We start from the raw sequence: 19,366 nt of genomic DNA, 5'->3' as shown, positions 1-19,366 counted from the left end.
GTAGGGTGATTTACCAGATCTTATTTACACTACAAGATCTAGTAAGACTAAGGAAACCAAGTTTACAAAACGTTCCTCATAAATGGCCAGATTTGTTACATGTAATGGAGCATTACATGCCAAAGTGGAAGGTGACGAAGGGCTTATGGGAATTATCTGAACAAGGTTGGGTGAAGGTGAATACTGATGGGGCATCAAGGGAAAATCCGGGAAGGAGTTCTATTGGTTTTGTGTTGAGAGATGAATATATGGTGATATCCTGCTAGCACAAGGAAAGGAGATCCATGAAGGGACAAACACTGAAACTGAAGCTGTGGCTATGCTATAAGCATTGAAGTACTGTGTGCAACATAGTTACACACACTTTATGCTCCAAACTGATTCCATGATGTTGAAGAATGTGGTGGAGGGAATTTGGGTTGTACCATGGATAATTGCAACACAGGTTGAGGAGATTAAAGACATTATGGGGAGATGCAGCATAAGGATATCACATATTATGAGAGAGGGTAATAAACTGGCTGATTACTTAGCCAACTATGCTTTGGATATAAGTAATTTTGAGGCTGACTATTTCACACAAGTGGATGTACAAAGTCAACGATTGGTGAATGATGATAAATCACAATGTCCCTTTTTGAGAGTGAAGGTTGCGAAGAAGTAGGAGGAATGGAGGATAGGAGTGTAAGAAGAAGGGGAAGCATCCATGATCATCATTCTCAAATCTGTACAGAGGAGAGGGTGATGATTCTATTTTTCACTAACTCTATTTTTTTTTGTAGGAAATGTTACTGTATCCATGCCTTACTACTTAATAAAAATTCAGTGGGTGGTATTAGCACCTACTGCTCATTCCGTTGAAGGAGTATTAGTCGTAGACATAAGCATGGAAGCAAGGAGGAACTCCAGTATACTAGGGTCGACTTACAGTCATCGAAAGATGGTTTTTGATATACACCCTAGTGCTTCAATCCTTCATATGAACACCAGTAATTTCATCATGAAGTTACAAGTAAATGATTCACAATACTGGAGTGATAACACAAGAATGTGCAAGAGTTTAATCGCGATAATCATGTCAGAAGAAGTTACTGTATACATGTGTTGCCATATACTACGAATTCAATGGGTGGTATTAGCACTTAGTGTCACAACTCGCATTTTGGAGTTATGATTTCGGCCAAGAACTAGTGAGAAAAGGTCCTTCTGATGGTCTGACATAGAGCAGTCTACTCGGGCAACTTGGACTTTTTAATTTTAAGCATATATAAGGGGGGTATAGGTGATGAAAGCTCCGACCTGCCTCCCCCATACGTGTTGCCACCGAGCCGTATAGAACGAGCTGCCTTGGGGGCGAACCCAAAGGGCCTGCCTAGATGACCCAAAGGAGTGTCAAAGGTATCCATACGAGTTTGGGAACTCGTATGGGTTGCGCAATGCCTTCGGGCCTGCGTTGGGCATCAAAAGGGCAGTTAAGCTGCTAGTGTGGAACCGCCAGCCCCGCGGGCTGCTGAATGTTGGAAAGAGACCTCCTTGCCGATTGGATACTTGACGCACCTGTCATGGGGGCATCATGTGTCGACTTGTGAGCATGGCTTTGGTTCAACCATGCAAGCAAGGGTCCGTTGGCCTAAAGGTGCAGGTGTGGGCGACACTGCACTACTTCGGAATGGAAGCGTGCTGCAAGAGGGCTATGTATGGGCATGGCACGAAAAAGGCGCATGAAAATGGCCAAGGGCTAAAGGTTGCCTTACTCGGGCGAGGCACGAGCTAGTCGCGGATGCACTAGGCGAGTGTCAAGCTTGAGGATTGGGCTGTGCACGCGGGAGCGATGCTCAGTCTTGGGCTAAGGACAAGGCATGTCCTAAGCCAATCCCCCAGGGCGCGCATGGATTGTGATCCTAAGATGGAGCGCCACGATATGTCTAGGGCCTAGGCATCTTACGGGCGGCACAAGTTGGGGCGATCCTACGGGCGAGTCCCACCGACAGGCACAGGATCGTGCTTGGGAAATCCTGGGATAGGAAGTTAGGCTGGACCGCAGCGAGGGGAGTCCGCGGGCGCCGCACGGGCGAGCAGGTGCCGTTACCCAATGTAAGGATTCGGGCCTGTGACACTTGGTATCAAAGCTGATTAAGGCCATACTATGCCATGGCACAACGTCAAGGCAAAGGGTGGATATGGCGAGTGCATTTTGGATGTCAGTGCCGAGATCACGTCAAAGCAGAGATTGATGTTCATATGCCACCAAAGATCGAGAACCCGATACTGATGGTCGACGAAGGAAATGGGTGATTCCATTGTTTTTCGAAGTCTAAGATGCTACTGAATGAGGTGATATGCCGATGAGTCGGATGGCCAAGAGAATGCCATGTTTGCCAGGTCGTGCAACCATATTGCGAAAGAGTGGGAGCCATGGACTATAAACTTGGGCATGATCATAGCGGAGATCTTGCCAAGGATGCGTACAACGCATCAGGTTGAGTGTCTTTCCTTCGGGAGAAGACTTTGGGTTGCCTGAGGGCATTGCCAAGGTGAGGAGACGGATTCGAGGGTATAGCGAAGCTTCGAAATTGGGCGAGTTTCCAAGTTAGAAAGTGTCATCATTCTGGAAAGGGGTATGTCGAATGATCGGGGACCGAGAGTGTCCAGGTGCGAGGCACACCGAACCGGGAAGCCGTGCTAGCAGGACCAAGAGAGTACCTGGCTATAGGGCGAGTATTGAAGTACTACCGGGAGCATTGGCTACTTGCTGAGGAAGTGACAACTGGAAAACAAAGAGCTTTGTTTGGAAATGCGGCAATGCTATGACTTTGGGAATGTAGTACTCACCAAAGGTCGTCCGAAGTGCTGGCCGAATGCCAAGTGGGACGACAGTGCTAAGATGTATCCTCCACATTGAGTGTGGGAGGATCCCGCCTATGCAAGAGGCATAAGGGCGAAGTCGTGGGTCTGGAAGCGAACACATCTTCAAGGTAGTGGGCAAAGAAAGCTACGTGAGCGGAATGATATGTGAGCTATGCCAAGAGGGCGTCTTAATGCTACGGGAGCGAAAGGCTACGGGAGCCATGCCAAGGGCATCTTAAGGCTACGGGAGCTATGCCAAAGAGGGCATCTTAAGGCTACGGGAGCGGCGTCAAAAGAGCACATTAATGTGCTAACCTGTGAAGGAAAGCTTCAGACGGACATGAAGGCCATGAGGGTCATGGTGTGATTTGACTAGTGTGGGTCAACCACAAAGTTAGACACCAGAGGGTGCAAGTGCGGAGGCACTTTCCAAGTGAACACCGAATGGAGGTGAAGTGAAGAGGCACGCTTGGAAGATACTTGGGGGAGAAGTGCATGGGGCATGACTCCTTTTGAGAAAGGACTTCGAGGAAGTCCAACCCACAGGACAAAGGGAGCTTGAATGGGCATACCTGAAGGGGCAGACTCCGGGATGTCTTAAGCCATGATGTGTCATCGGGGACGATGACATTATGAGTGTGGGAGGATGTCACAACTCGCATTTTGGAGTTGTGATTTCGGCCAAGAACTGGTGAGAAAAGGTCCTTCTGATGGTCTGACGTAGAGCAGTCTACTCGGGCAACTTGGGCTTTTTAATTTTAAGCATATATAGGGGGTATAGGTGATGAAAGCTCCGACCTGACTCCCCCATACGTGCTGCCACCGAGCCGTATAGAACGAGCTGCCTTGGGGGCGAACCCAAAGGGCCTGCCTAGATGACCCAAAGGAGTGTCAAAGGTATCCACACGAGTTTGGGAACTCGTATGGGTTGCGCAACGCCTTTCGGGCCTGCGTTGGGCATCAAAAGGGCAGTGGAGGCTGCTAGTGTGGAACGGCCAGCCCCGCGGGCTACTGAATGTTGGAAAGAGACCTCCTTGCCGATTGGATACTTGACGCACCTGTCATGGGGGCATCATGTGTCGACTTATGAGCATGGCTTTGGTTCAACCATGCAAGCAAGGGTCCGTTGGCCTAAAGGTGCAGGTGTGGGCGACACTGCACTACTTCGGAATGGAAGCGTGCTGCAAGAGGGCTATGTATGGGCATGGCACGAAAGAGGCGCATGACAATGGCCAAGGGCTAAAGGTTGCCTTACTCGGGCGAGGCACGAGCGAGTCGCGGATGCACTAGGCGAGTGTCAAGCTTGAGGATTGGGCTGTGCACGCGGGAGCGATGCTCAGTCTTGGGCTAAGGACAAGGCATGTCCTAAGCCAATCCTCCAGGGCGCGCATGGATTGTGATCCTAAGATGGAGCGCCACGACATGTCTAGGGCCAAGGGCCTAGGCATCTTATGGGCGGTACAAGTTGGGGCGAGCCAAGGGCGAGTCCCACCGACAGGCATAGGATCGTGCTTGGGAAATCTTGGGACAGGAAGTTAGGCTGGACCGCAGCGAGGGGAGTCCGTGGGTGCCGCACGGGCAAGCAGGTGCCGCTACCCAATGTAAGAATTCGGGCCCGTGACACTTAGTGCTCATTCCCTGGAAGGAGGAGTTATGGTAAGCACAAACATGGAGTGGATGACTCTTGGTAAGAGGCTAAGAGGTTGCAGTGTGGTAATGAACTGTAGGCAGCTTGTACTACAGCTCAAAGGGAGAAAACAACTGGGGATGCAATCTCAATCCAGTAGAACACCTAACTTACCATGGTCAGCTGATGGAATTTCACGCAAAGGAAGGACACTGCCCAAAAACTTCATTGTATCAATCATGACAGGTATGTGTCCTTTGCATTTAGTTGTGAAAGAAATGGATGTATTGTGGAATAAAAGCCCAATGCATTCCTCTCCTACAACATCTCAACATGGATGCCATGCAAAGGAATTAAATGATAACTGCTGGAGATCATACGTATTCCACACCAAACAGTGCATGCTCATCCATATGCACATTTGCTGGACACTAGAGGCAATAAGGAATGCGGGCACACCGGGCTTATTAGGGGAGAAATACCAGCTTTATCTACACTTGGGGACATTATACCTTTGTGCATATGCCGGGATATCAAGGTTACAAGAAAGGATCAGCTCCGTAACTTGGAAGACAACTACTACACATACAACAAGAGACATGCATAAACCATTATGTGCGTGTGACTACAAGGTACCAGAATTACTTCTATACTATTGTACTAACTATATGCAGCAGGGAGGACATATTGATCGAGGTGTGTTGAGCTCACCACTACATATCTGGATACTACTGGAGCAAAAACATGCATACATTAAGCGAAGAAGGCTGCCCAGGCTGCTTTACTGGGCAGTGTGGATAATTGATGCGTCCATTGCATTCATAGGGCTATTTTGTACTCATGTGTATTACTACTCAAGTAGATTTATCTATCAGTTTTCAATTAGTTTAAAATGTACTACCATAGTTGAGTATCTCTTGCTCAATTTTGGTATTTGGGGCTATGTAATCGTCAAAATTTTATTAGCTACAATAGGTAAGACAGTACACTACCTTGTTTTTGTTTTAGAAATATATAAAAACTATCCCTAGGCATCTTGCCTAATGGATTTGCAAAAAAAAAAAAAAAAAAATTTATATGAACTTATTTTTGACTGGACACTTAATTTAAGAAAAAAAGAACGTTTGAACTTGTGATTTATAAGAAAGCATGTATATTTTGTATAAAAATAATTTTCAAATATAAAAAGATCATTATTTTAGATATGGACCAATAAGGAAATAAGTTAGAATCAAAATTAAAAGTGAGGGAGTATGAGGTTTGAATACGGACATAATTAAAAACAAAAGAAGTGAGAGTAATACGGACAATATTCACGGACCTCGTGAAATAGCCATAGGGGTGAGCCAATCCCCATCTCCCTCCCACAATCTGCCAGTCCTTTTTAAGTATTACTACCATTTTCAACTCCCAGAAAGCAAAGTTAGAGAATTAAATAACAAGAGAGGGTAGAATCGAACAATCATCATGCCATCAGGTGCCAAGAAGCGTAAAGCTGCCAAGAAAAAGAAGGAATTGCAAGGAAAGGACCCTTCCAACTCTCATGGTACTTCCCTCCTTGTTCCCCACTTTAACTACTACTTACCTTCTTTTTTTATTTTAATCTTTTTCATAAGCTTGTGTTAGTTTTACTAAATCATTGAGCAGTCTGTTACAGTTGTCAAGTGAATCTTACTCTTCTAGACTGAAGTAGATGTGCTACTGTGCTTACGCTCTGTTAGTCCAATCTGGACATACCAATATGCCACTTTTGTATCAATTTCTCATCTTTAACAACTTTACAGCTTTGACTTGTCTCTCAATTGCTTTGTTATATGCTCTTGTATCGCTTACTTTAGTATATGTTTTTCCGTACTCATGTGTCTCGCAGTTATTCTCTAATTCATTGTCTTTTTAGTTTTGGATGCACACATTTGTATATAAGAGTGTTTTGTGCTTGATTCATGATTGTATTGCTGAGAGTCGTTTCTAATTTCTGAAATCAATACCAACCCATGTTAATTTCGTCATTTTCTATTTAAAGTTAGTTTTCATATAACTTCTGGGTGATTGTAATTTACTTGATTCCTTTCTGAATCACTGGGGGATGAACCATACTATGATAGGAGAAGACCTAAAGCACGATGGATCCGAGAGCCTGAACATAAATATTGAGCAAGTTGAACCCGGGAAAGAACCTCCTGAAAAAGGCTTACGGAGGAGTTCTAGTAGTAGTAGTAGTAGCAGCAGCCGCAGTAGCAGCAGTTCGGATGAAAAACCTGCTGTTGTTGACAAGCATTTCTTGGTTGATAATGCTCCACCTGTTGAATTAGTGAAGGAACCCGATTCTTTTGCTAATGACCAAGTCGTTGAGAACCTTCCAGGAACAGATGCTCGTAAATCGATTGTGGAAACAGCCTCTTTATCTAATCTAGATAAGGCTTCCCTATCAGAAGACGCAATTCAAGTGGCAACGGGTTCATCTAATACTGATAATGTGACATCACATACTGTGGAACCGGCGATGAAGGAAAATTTGGGTTTTGTGGATGGAAAAGCCACGGTTTCAGAAGTTCTGCTGGAATTAGAGAAAAGGATTGATGAAGCAAGAGAAACATTGCATGATGGTGCTGTATCAGCTTCAGATGCAAAAACCTCCGCGGTCAAAGAAGATGAAGACAAACTAGAGCTGTCTTACAATGCTCCCACAGTTGATGTCACTGTTCATCCAGATAATGTGAAAGATACTCCCACTCGCGAATGCTATGAGCATCAGGTCTTCTACATTCTTCTCTTGCTTTTTGATTCATTCAGTTATAAGAATGCTCCAAATTATGCATTGCAGTTTAAGAACGTTCCAAATTGTTTATTCTTTATGTAGTGAAAATTTTGTTAACTTTTTCCCTTACATAACTATTTGCATCAGCCGGTGGCTTTGGCTCCGCGACCAGTGCAAACAACTTCCTGGAAGAGTTGCTGTGGCTTATTTGAGGTGTTTGCAGGATCAAATAAGTAACTTCAGGTGGGAAATGATCCTTCTTTTTGATGTATTCCCCATGCAAATTCCTTTTTACCAGTGAAAGGTTTACAAGAAAAAAATAATGTGTAGCCTTTTATTAGTTGGATATATATACTTTTGGTCGTTTTGTGTCTTTCGTGTCCTTGGTTCTTATACTTGATTTTGTTGATATAATCACTAGGTGTTTTTTATCTGAAAATAGTTTTTTTGCTCTGTGTCTTTGAACTGCTACTGTGTGGTTTCGTTCATAAGGCATTTCTAAATCATTACCTGATTTATTACAAGAAGAAAAGATGATGATAAGAAAGGTTGTGCAGCCCACATAAAGCTTCTTAATAGCTGAATATACTGCTGGTTGATTTCGTTTCCTCTTGAAATTTTTTAGCAGTCTTTTATACTTCCTAAACTCAATGATTTAATAGTTCTGCACCAGCTTGAAACACACTGTTATATCTTCTTATATTCCAACTATTGGTGGCAGTCCTATTATGGCTAGGGATCTTATCTTGGGTGGATTGGGGAAGCCTTAGGTCGTTCTTTCTCCGAAAAAACCTTTCCAAAATGCTGTAGAAATAACTAGGTTTCTCTCTCCTAGAAGTGACTTGTAAGATACGTGTTTCAGTGTTACATAGGCTAAAAATTTGACGTGGCACGTCTTGCCACACATCGCATGGCACCCCGTGCCAAGAGGGTTTTTTCAGAAACTCAAATGTTCGCCCATCTGTCCCAAATTTGGCCTGGCACGTCGTGCCATATGTCGCATGGTAGTCGTGCCACATGTCGCATGGCACATCGTGCTAGGATATTTTTCTCGGAACAGATTGCTGCTCTGCTACCCTTTAGTAAAAAAGTAATAACTTCTTGTAGGAATGTCGGAATGACTAGCGGTGAAGTTCTGTAAACTAGACACCTAGTGCTTTTATTTGATATATAGCTCATAGCTCAATTCATTATACATTGGGAGATATGATTGTTTGAAGTTAGGTCATGTGCGTCTATGTTCACTTTCTTCTCGTAAACATTTCCGTTTTGTTCCAAACTGCCTCTCCTCCCTTATAGATGTCCATATGACCTTCCAAACATAAGATTTAGGTATTATACACCTTTAGAACTTTTCGAACACCCGTGTGCCTATCTTAGGGTTTGAATGATGACGTAATACTTAGCGAAAGATTTTCCGGGGCATTATAGGCTCCCCCCTTATATGACATTTGTCCTCGACTATCAAACTTGGTTACTCCTTGAATTGAGAGGGAATGTTTAGGCCTTATGTCAAATTCTTATATCCTTTGAGTACTAAAATTTGGCAAGCTCCCCATGTTTTTCGAAAGTTCGGCAAAGTTTACTCTATAACTAGAGTTACACAAATAACTTTCACCTGCCCAAATATCACAATGCAGCATCTCATCCAATCACTTGATCCCACAATATACAACATCACCAAGGCATCAATATACACATCAAGGTTATCACTCTCTCTTGTAACAACTGTCGTCCAACTATTAGGACTGCTAGTGGAATAAACTCACCATGACTCATTAGGCAACTCTTTTTTATGCTTATAAAAGTGCTTGTGCTAATTCATAGAGTCGCGTTATTTCTACTTTCATAATCCCATTTCAACATGTGCGACGTTCTTAGCCTTAGCTGTGTCGTGTTCCTTGAACTTCTCCCTCGGGGTTCATTCTCACATCATCAACTCACGCACTCACTTTTAAACTAGGACCTTTGTCCTATACATCCTATATATCTCCCTTGCTCACAAAATATGGTATTTCCGTTTGTAGTGTTACCTTTTACTCAACTAGGTCTCATAGACAGCTTGCGATTAGATTCTTGTTGTAAGAGGATATATCATTTCTATGTGAAAGACGTATCATAATCAACTCCTCACGAGTTTTCAATAGGTATTGAAACCTCAAAGGAAATTTCTAGCTGTTTGGGTTCTTTTCCAAATCCTATAGTAAGGAAGTGTGACACACAAGAGACGGTAGAACCTTGGCCTATCAAAGTATAAGAAAGACGGTCACAAACTATTAAATTACATGTGATAACGATATTTGATGCCCCTGCACTCTGTTACTCTGTCACGGCCCAAGCCCATGGCATGTATTGTCCGCTTTGGGCCTAGGCCCACATGAATTTGTCTTTCAGGCTATGCCAAATCGAGTCCCAAAAGTGCGCGTATCATGTGAATTTGCGTGGTACCTTATAAAGCTCTTCACTTTCCTTTCCCATTCCGATATGGAATTCGCCTAAGGTGACATGTGCACCCCTTTTTCAGAGGCTTGCCAACCTAGCCAACCAAGAAGCCTGCCAGTTCCACTCGAACCGCCCTCGTTGGCCCGCCTTATGTTATGGGCGTCACATTCACCCCCCTTGGGACTCAACATCCTCATTGAAGTTTGCCCCACCATCGTACCGAGGGAGATTCGACTCTGATACCATATTTGTCATGACCCAAGCCCATGACACGTATTGTCCACTTTGGGCCTAGGCCCGCAAGGAATTTTTCTTTCAAGTTACACCATATCGAGCCCCAAAAGCGTATGTACCATGTGAACTTGTTGTGCTTTATAAACCTCTTTACTTTCGTCTCCCATTCCGTTGTGTGATTCGCGTAAGGTGACATGTGCACCCCTTCTTTAGAAGCTTGCCAGCCTAGAAGCCTGCCAGTCCTACTCAACTCGTCCTCGTTGGCTCACCCTTCGTTATGGGCGTCACACGGTCTATGGCGGCATGGAGCCTAGTTGGTTCGCCACTTGCGTGAGCTCCTTTCCTACCTACACCACGACCTACTGGGTTGTTAGAACGAACTGGAGGAGGTACAGTGAGAGTAGTACCTGTAGAAGCTGCATGAATAGCTGTGGCCTGCTTGAGTTGAAGGCAATCTCTCATATGGCCTGGATCATTGCAATGGTAGTATCCCCTTTGACCAAATCGACAAAGTCCATAGTGTATTTTCTGACAAGTAGGGAATTAGGGGTATGACTGGACTGTCTGACTCTCAGTAGGTGCACTATGCCCCTGATAAGCTTGATTTCGAGCCTGTTGATTTTGCCCGGAGGGAGACAGGTACAAAAAGGATTGAGCCATTGATTGACTCTGAGCTATGTGATTTCTATTCTTTCCTCCACCTATCTGCGCGCTATTACCACCTACGGTCTTTGGCTTTTTGTTAGCCTCCCAAGACTGTTTGATAATTTTGTCAAAAACTTCTATGCGTTTGACTATGTAGGGATCAAGATGGAGTACACGGATTAAGACCGTCCACAGATCTTTTGACCCTTTCTTTTTCTGTAGGGATCCATTTCATACTCAGTAACTGTCATCGTACTCTGTCTGAGTTTTTTCAAATTCACGCCTGAGTTCATCCTGTTGGCTGCTGGGAAGGAACCTTTCCATGAAAGCCTGTGTGAACTGTGGCCAAGAGATTGATGGTAGATTCAGACCTCTACTCTTCTTGTAAGTTCTCAACCCTCCTTCAGCTTGAGTCAACTGATACCCAACCAGCTCAATAGCCTGAGTATCCAGACAACCTACTGAAATAAATATTTCTTCAATTTTCTCCAAAAATTGCATTGGCTCTGCTTTCGGGTCCATGCATGTGAAGGTGGGAGAGTGAAGCCCAGTGAAGTCTCGTGACTTAACTCTAGCTCAGGGTTGTAAATAGCGCTCGCCTCAGCGCTAATAGCGTGAGGCGATGCGATGCATGCCTCTGGCGCTATTTGCCTCTGTTGCGTGGCGATGTCAAAAAGGCGAGCGCCTCTGCCTGAGTAGCGAAAGGCGCTGGGTAGCGAAAGGCGCCAGTAGCGACGCTTTTTTGAAAAAAGGAAAAGAAAAAGGCAGCGACCATCAGCGATTAAAATACAAATTAGGGCTTGAGTTCGTCGACCCAGACCCACAGCAAAGAAGCAAACAAGATTTCCTCTTTCTTCTTCAAGTTTCTTCGATCAGGACATCAGGTATGCTTCTCTTTTCTTCTTTCTTCTTATCCTTTCTTCTTCTTATCGAGTTTCTACCTTTGTCCATTTTTTTTCTTTCTCCTTCTTCTTCTTCAGCTTCAGTCTTCTTTCTTCTTTCTTTCTTCCTTTTTCTTCTTCTTGTTCTCTTTTTTTTTTTTTTGCTCCGTTGTTTTCAAGCGAGCAGCGGAGACCTTTTTAGAGCTTGCTTTCTTTCTTTCTTTCTTTCTTCCTTTTTCTTCTTCTCTTATTTTTTTTTTTTGCTCTGTTTTTTTCAATTCCATCACTGCTTCTTTGGGCAGAGGCAGACTGGCAGAGAGCTTACTTCAAACCTGAATTTTCCTCCTTTTTTCATTTATAGAGTAGAATTAATTGCATATTGACTTGATACTTTTTTCCTATAAAACACTTTGAAAACTCGGTTAAGCCAGCAGTTGCAGCAAACACAGTGCCGACTTCGTTTACAATGTTGCTTCTCTTAGCTTTTCTGGTCTACTTTTTGGTTTCACTGATGTCATGGATCAAAATCAGTCACCGGATGAAGAAGCTCGTGTATCTGTCGAAGGCTCGAAACTGTTGAAGAAGAAGCTCGTGTATTTCGTTTATGCTTTCTAGTTTTTCCTTTACACGTATCACAAATTTATTCGTTTATTGCCACTGGCTTGTATACTAGAGTCTACACGCTATTTGTTTTTTGGACTGGATATTTATTAAGTGTTCAATAGGCACATATCTGGCATAGTTCAATATTTCAATAGGTCATATATTTAGTTAAGGTGTCTAAATGAAACTTTGTGACAAGTTCGAGGGGCTGTCTATGTATTCAGCCTAACAGCCTGTTTGGCCAAGCTTCTCCAACCCAATAACACTTTTTTTCCAAAACAAAAGTGCTTTTTTTCTAAAGTTGAAGTGTTTGGCCGAGCTTTTAGAGGGAAAAAAGAGTGTTTTTGAGTAGAAGAAACAATTTTGGAGAAGCAGAAAAAGGTACTTCTCTCCAAAAGCACTTTTTTGAAAAGCACTTTTGAGAAAAATACAATGAGAAGCAGTTTTTAAAAGCTTGGCCAAACACTAAATGCTGCTCAGAAGTACTTTTCAAATAAATTAGCCAAACACAAACTACTTCTCACCAAAAGTACTTTTAAAAAAAGCACTTTTGAGAAGAAGCACTTCTCAAAATAAGCTGATTTTTGCAGCTTGGCCAAACAAGCTATAAATAATATCAGGGGATGGCAGAAAGCCGGTTGTATCTTTATGAAGCAAGGAGTAAAGGTTACAACTGAAACTAAAGTTGAGAAAGAGGGCAGATGAGGCAGGGTATTCCGGCAGCTCTTATCCACATGATAAGAACAAAAACATCATTTTCAGCACTCTTACCGGCAGGGGGAATAAATTTATGAAAGATACCGAGGAAAATATATATTTACGAATTTTCAGTTATGAACTATTGTCAGCGAAAGTGTATGGGAAAATGCGGTGATTATGGCTTACTTGGGGTAAAAGAAACTGTTATGCTTGTGCATCAAGAATTGCAAGACATCCATCGTGCAATTTACTTTGGTTCTTCAGTGATATGGTGATAATGATCATGATTCTGAGAAAGCTAGACGAGTTCAAAATCCGCTTCTATTTCTGAATAGTTACTTGATTTACATCTTCTTGTTCTTGTTGTCGTCACTAATTTGGCAGTTACGAGCAGATCACTCATTTCTAGCCTTATCTTGTGTCTTTTCGGCTGTCACTACTCTCACTCTCTCTCTCTCTTTGCCTTCGTTTCTTCTCTTCTCTTGCACCAGAAAAAAGAGAGCCCAATACTTATACCATGGCATTCATATTTCCCTGGTTCCAGATAGATTTAGCTAGCAAGTTTGCCAGAATGTGTGATTTTCACAAACTTCCAATCTTCCATGGTCTAGATGCAACTTCTTAGAGGTTGGAGGGTTTATTCCCAGATGAAGATTCTTCAATTCTCAAGTAAAGCAGGTTATTATAATTTTTTTTTCAAGGGTTAAGGGGATCAAACTGTTAGGGATCACTTGCTGGTGACTTCCAAAACTTACGTCGATATTTGATGATTGATCTATTTTAGAATCTCAAAAAATTGCGCTCCAAAGGCTGATAAGTTCGAATTTGAACCCTGTGACATTGTTCTTCCAACTTGTTAGGCTGTTCTTGGTAAGGATGTTGAGGTTATCGGGTGCATCTTCCTGTTTCTGTGCATGACTTTTTCCATTCATCTCGGAAGACCTAATGACTGTTTTGTTGAGTTTGCATCCTTTTTATCTTGCAATTCAGAATAATCTCTCTCACTAAGCATTTTAATTCATGATCCTTATAATTCTAATCAATTCTTTTTTGATGCAGAAAGAAAGCATGAAATTGCTTGAGTCAATAATCAACATTTGGTGGCATCTGGTGGATCATGGAAGTTATACAATCTTCTTCTTCTTCTTCTTGAATTATGGGCGACAACCGTAGCTACACAATTATATATTCAATAATCCTTGTTTTGTTTGAAAAGCAGCTCAGAACTCCTTGTCTCTGTCCTGCTTTCCTGGTATTTATGCAGTGCGTAGTTCTGTTTTTTTACTGGTGTTGTGTATCTGCTTTTGAGGAAGACATCTTTTTGGTCGCACAGGACCTTGAGGTGTTTGTTTGTGTAAACTTTTTGCAAGAAGTGAAAATAGTTTTCCTGAAAACTCGTGTACCTATCATGGTTTAGAACGTAATTAGGCAGAGACATTCACATCTTATGGGTTCTTCACCAAGTCAAATGTGTTAAAATATACGATAATAAGCTTTGTGGAAAGACTTCTCATATTTGAACTGATTGTTTGCTCCCAAGGATTCTTTTTCAGCCATGTTTTTTTTTTTTTTTTTTTTTTTTTTTTTTTGAGATATTTCTAACGTGTGTGCAGTGACATCATGTTCCATAGAGTTGCGGTACCAGAGTAACTTTTCTTTGGAAGAAATATTGATTCAATTTTAAAGTCTGATCTTTGTCTGAGGTGGTAATACATTTGTCTAAGCAAGTTAGTTCTGGATTGGTTTGTTCCCTTTTAAATAAATTGTTTTGACAGCAATTCCTTTATGTGAGTTTATATATCCATTTTACTGTTGAAGAAAGCCGATGAAGGCTTATGCTTGTGCATTACTCATTTTCATATACAGATACAGAATGAGAGAAGGTAGTTGAAATATAAACAGCCATCCTCTGGCTAAATTTGCACTAGAATTATCTGAAACATTGACAATAAACAATTCAGAAAGTAAAAGGGAACCAAAAAGAAATAGAAAACTCAATCCATTCCACACGCGATAGAATCAATCCAGAGATCGACTATCTCCTTGTTGCAGCACCAAGAATGACAGCTAAATATACCAATTGAGTGAATGATAGGATTATTAAGAATGCTTCCATTGTTTTCTGTAAATGGATGAAAAAACAATTAAAAAGGGGAATCTACGACTGGCATAAAATCAACTTTAATTAATGTACTTATTAGTCTGGCTTGTTCCAGGCAAAACTGCACGGGAGAACATTACTGTAAGTGATATGTTGAGAGGCAAAAATAGATTGTGAACTTGAGAATACTGAACTAAGCAATTTAATCTTAGTACTTTAAAATCAAAGTGAGAATATGTATTAAATGATAAAAGTGTATATAAAAACACATGTTTTGCGTTTATTTATTTGGTGTAACCGTGAAAACACCAAATGTATTTACCGTTTTCGTAGAAGAATATGAGAAACACTATTGACTTACCCCATGGCAAGGATTGTAAGACTCCAGGCGATGGTGGCAGCAGAAGCAACTCCTACAACGCCCGCAATCAAAGCAAATACTACAAAGAATCCAGTGGCAGCATTGCCCATTGGGAAGTATATAGGAGAGAAGTGTGCTGGAAGATTAAATCCTGTACATGTTAAGAACCACTGACGCACACAAACTTTTAATGATAGAACATTTTTAGTAAACAAATATATAATCCGGGGACACTGGCCTCCTTTCGTAAGCCTAGAGTAGGGTGTTATTAGGAAGATAGTGTTGACAATGTAATTAAGTAACTAAAAGATTGTCAAATGTAGCTTTTTAAACTTTTAGATGAGGTGGTGATATAATTCAGCAGTGCATATAGAGTTCACGAGCTTAATCTGACAGCCACCCATCATCAAAAGAATTTACACGTGTTTGGCTTATGTAACTAAAGGTGTGTCTTCTCGAACAATTTAATTAAGCTTTTAAATGAGAAAGTTTCACAAGTCTAACATATAGAAGAGGAAGTAAGGGGTGTCAAGGGGTTGCTAGTATGGCAAAGATTGGTTAGGGGTCATGAAGCCATGAAACCGAATATGTTGACCAACATTTACCAATGATGAAACCATGATCAATGGCAAAATTCATGGCCCAGCAACCAATGCCTAAAACAATGACATGCATGCAGAAATTAAGGATCAAAAGCAAAGATATAACAGGTTTTAGCTGCCCGTTAGCCACTTTTTGGATCTAGAAAATGGTACAATAAAGAAAAACCTCTTAATGTAGAAATGGGATTTCAGAGGATTTTGGGCTAAGAAGATTTTCTGCATACATTCATGTCTTCAATGCAAGTTTTTGTGGTTCTTATAAATCTTATTAAAGAAGGTTTGGTCGTTTTCTGTAAGGTTATGCGTGTTATAGGGCTCTGTGGGGGTTGTAAAGGCATTCTTCATTATCAACCCAAGGAAGCAAACCCCAGACTCTTTCTAGGATAATATTTTTGGCATCTCTTTTAAGTTATACATTCTTTGAATTCAAGGAACATTCTTTGATTAGGATTTTATATTTTAGTTCTCCAGTTCCTTTTAAAAGAACATTATTGCTTGCCAATTTTTCAGAGCTTATTTCATGATTCTAGATTAATGCTGCCGTCTTATCTTGTATATTTTTCTTTGTTTAATTGCATATTTTCTAGCCATGGAAATTTGGGCTAGCTAGTCCCATATATCAAGTTGAATAAGATAAATGAATGCAGCCTCAATCAACGAGATCAACCTGATCTTTCGACTTAAGGCCACTGGCGGCGCACCAAATACAAAATTAGCATCCTACTAAAGAAATGATTTGAGTCCATTTTTGCATTCTTTAAGCTCTTTTTTCATTTCCATAACCATTTCTTGTATGCACAAACAGATTCGTGAGAAAATAATAACACTCATTTGATCACTTTTAAAAGTAAGAGCAATTGACACCAAAAAATTGTATGGGTTAAAATTGGTTAGTGAAAGCCGGGCGAATGACAAAATGACACGTGAGACTAAAGACAGGTGGGACGTGAGCCAGCAAACAGCTGGCATCAGATGTAAGTATGCAATTGGTGTTGAATGAACCCCGAAGACAGAGTAGCCGCTAACAAAGATTCAAAGCATTGTCATCGGATAGCATTCAATGGGCGGCTGTTATAGAGAATATCAGCACTTATAGCCAACCGTTATGCATCCATCAATGTCTATCTTATTCTTATTCAAGAGGAGCTTGATTTGGGGATCTTGTCTCCCTGAATAGGGCTATAAAGAGGATTAACATCCATTGTTGCATAGATACTCTGCACACAAAAAGCTATAACCTACTTTCATATTGCGCTCAGTTTTAGCTCTTGAACATTGCTCTCACTCTTGCCATCGGAAAGGCAAAATTCTTAGTCAGACTTGTAATCTTCTTTGATTTTATTTGACATCCTTACTTTTGTTCCTATTTATTTACTATTTTTGGATAAAATCGATTTGCTTGTCTACAAACCACGTTATAAATTCAACTGTATCGTTTTACAGGTAAACAGTTTGGCGCCCACCATAGAGCATAAATAATTCTGTAATTGTTTTGATCCATTTATCTGTTACTGAAAAATTTTGATTTCTTCCTTAGCAAATGAAAGATCAGGTGTAGCAGCTAATGATGTTAATAATATTTACAATGTTGGAGCACACATGAACGGAAAGAAGTGTTCCACTGTGATGACTCAATTAGCGAGACCCATAACGAAGCGGATGAAATGACCCCAGTTCGCGACGGTCAGTATCCTCGTCATGTGCGGGCCGGGGCTCGACTCCTGATGATGCGGAGGATGAGCATATTGTTGAAACAATCAAAATCTTGAGAGAACAACAAAAGACGATTATGGATCACCTTTCGAGGCAAGATCGGGTGATGATGAAATTGAAGCAGGCGTCATCAAGTTCTTCCAATAATGCTAATGAAAGGGCCCCGGTTCATCCCAACGTTCCCGTAAATCAAACGGCCCAAGTACCCGATAACGATACTCCAAGGGAGGAGGACAGTTTTGACGAAGCCGGAGGCACCGGTAGCGGATCCGGGAATAACAACTTAAATGACCCATTCAAAACCGAGCTCATGAGATTCATGACAGAGATGAACGGACGAATGAATTAGAATGCAAAGTAATTTCATGCTCGGATGGATCCGATCCCGGGGGCACCAACGGTGTTAAAGGGACCAAATTCAAAGAAATATACAGAGTTTCCATTTAAACTAAGTGCGGCATCGCAGTTGATCCCAAAGAGGTTTAAGATAAAAGATATACCAAAATATGATGGGACTTTGGATCCACAAGACACATCATGTCCTACACTATGACATTAAAGGGAAACGATTTGGCCCTGCACGAGATCGAATTGGTTTTGTTGAAGAAGTTTGGTGAAACCTTTATGAAGGGTGCCTTAACTTAGTATTCCCAATTACCAAAACATTCTATTGACTCTTTTAAAATGCTTGCAAATTCATTTATCAAAGCTCATGCCGGAGCAAGAAATGTCCAGGAAAGGAAGTCGGATATATTCAGGATATCTCAAGGAGAAACTGAGTTGTTGCGAGAGTTTGTGATCCAGTTCCAGAAAGAAAGGATGTTATTACCAGTAGTTCCGGATCAGTGGGAAGTGGAAGCATTTACAAAGGGTCTCAACTCATTGAGCTCCGATGCCTCACGAAAATTAAAGGAAAGCCTGCTTGAATTTTAGGCAATCACATGGGCAGATGTTCATAACCGTTATGAGCCAAAGATCAAAATAGACGATGATCAACTTGGTTCCTCAGTGTCTTACAAAAGACGAAATCGCGATCGAAATCAAGATAAGTCAAAAAATGACTTTGATACAGATTGGAGACCTTCTAGAAGTCATTTTCAGCCTTACAAGAGGGCTAATAGGCATGGTAACAAAGGATTCCAGTCATCGGATAGGTTCAATTCTGATAGAAGGATGGATCATGGTCGAAGTAATAGATCATTGCATGAGAAAGAGGTGCTAGGGTCCCGAGATTCAGCGTATCCCTGGCTATCCGATTACAACTTTAATATCAGCTTGGTAGAATTGGTGTCGGCCATGACAAATATTAAAGAAGCTAGGTTCTCGAAACAGATCCGATCGGATCCCAACCAAAGGGATCCTAATCTATGGTGTGAATTACATGGGACTCATAGCCATCAGATTGGGGATTGCCGACATCTTAGTATAGAGGTGGTGATATTGTTGAAGAATGGTCACCTCAGAGAGTTCTTAAGTGACCACCAAGAACAACTATGATCGAAATCGAGACAATGCGGAACTATCAAAGCTGGCAGCAGGGTCACCTTACAATCAACATGATCTTCGGAGGGGACGAGATCAATTGGGTGATATTTTTGGCAGCAAAGAAGGCGAATATATCGGTGACTCATGGCAAAAGAATCTTAGAAGTCTCAGAAGATGACATCACCATCATAGAGGAGGATGCTGACGGACCTCTTCTACCGCACAACGATGCTTTGGTAATCTCTCTCAATTTTTTAGATTCCAAAATTAAGCGTGTTTTGGTTGATCCAGAAAGTTCGGCCAACATCATTCAATGGAGAGATTTGGAGAAAGCGAAGTTAACCAAAAGCATCATTCCGGCAACAAAA

General features: G+C 41.7%; 1 protein-coding gene across 1 annotated transcript; it reads left to right on the top strand.

Moving 5' to 3' along the window:
* Positions 1-5,742: 5,742 nt before the first annotated feature.
* LOC104107298 (uncharacterized) lies at positions 5,743-7,475 on the top strand. The gene is made up of 3 exons (XM_009616067.4): positions 5,743-6,020; positions 6,580-7,229; positions 7,380-7,475. The coding sequence occupies exons 1-3, from the start codon at positions 5,942-5,944 to the stop codon at positions 7,467-7,469; spliced, it is 819 nt and encodes a 272-aa protein (XP_009614362.1). The 5' UTR covers positions 5,743-5,941; the 3' UTR covers positions 7,470-7,475.
* The last annotated feature ends 11,891 nt before the right edge of the window (positions 7,476-19,366 follow it).

The sequence above is a fragment of the Nicotiana tomentosiformis genome, chromosome 2 (genome assembly GCF_000390325.3).
Source record: "Nicotiana tomentosiformis chromosome 2, ASM39032v3, whole genome shotgun sequence".
Lineage (NCBI taxonomy): Eukaryota > Viridiplantae > Streptophyta > Magnoliopsida > Solanales > Solanaceae > Nicotiana > Nicotiana tomentosiformis.
Note: the sequence above shows the minus strand (reverse complement) of the source record. Positions and strands in the feature narration are given on the sequence as shown.

Excerpts from the sequence above, each read along its gene's own strand:
- LOC104107298 (XM_009616067.4), top strand. The coding sequence starts at position 5,942 with ATGCCATCAGGTGCCAAGAAGCGTAAAGCTGCCAAGAAAAAGAAGGAA. Across the intron at positions 6,021-6,579 it reads GGACCCTTCCAACTCTCATG|GAGAAGACCTAAAGCACGAT; the intron begins GTACTTCCCTCC and ends ATACTATGATAG. Across the intron at positions 7,230-7,379 it reads GCGAATGCTATGAGCATCAG|CCGGTGGCTTTGGCTCCGCG; the intron begins GTCTTCTACATT and ends TATTTGCATCAG.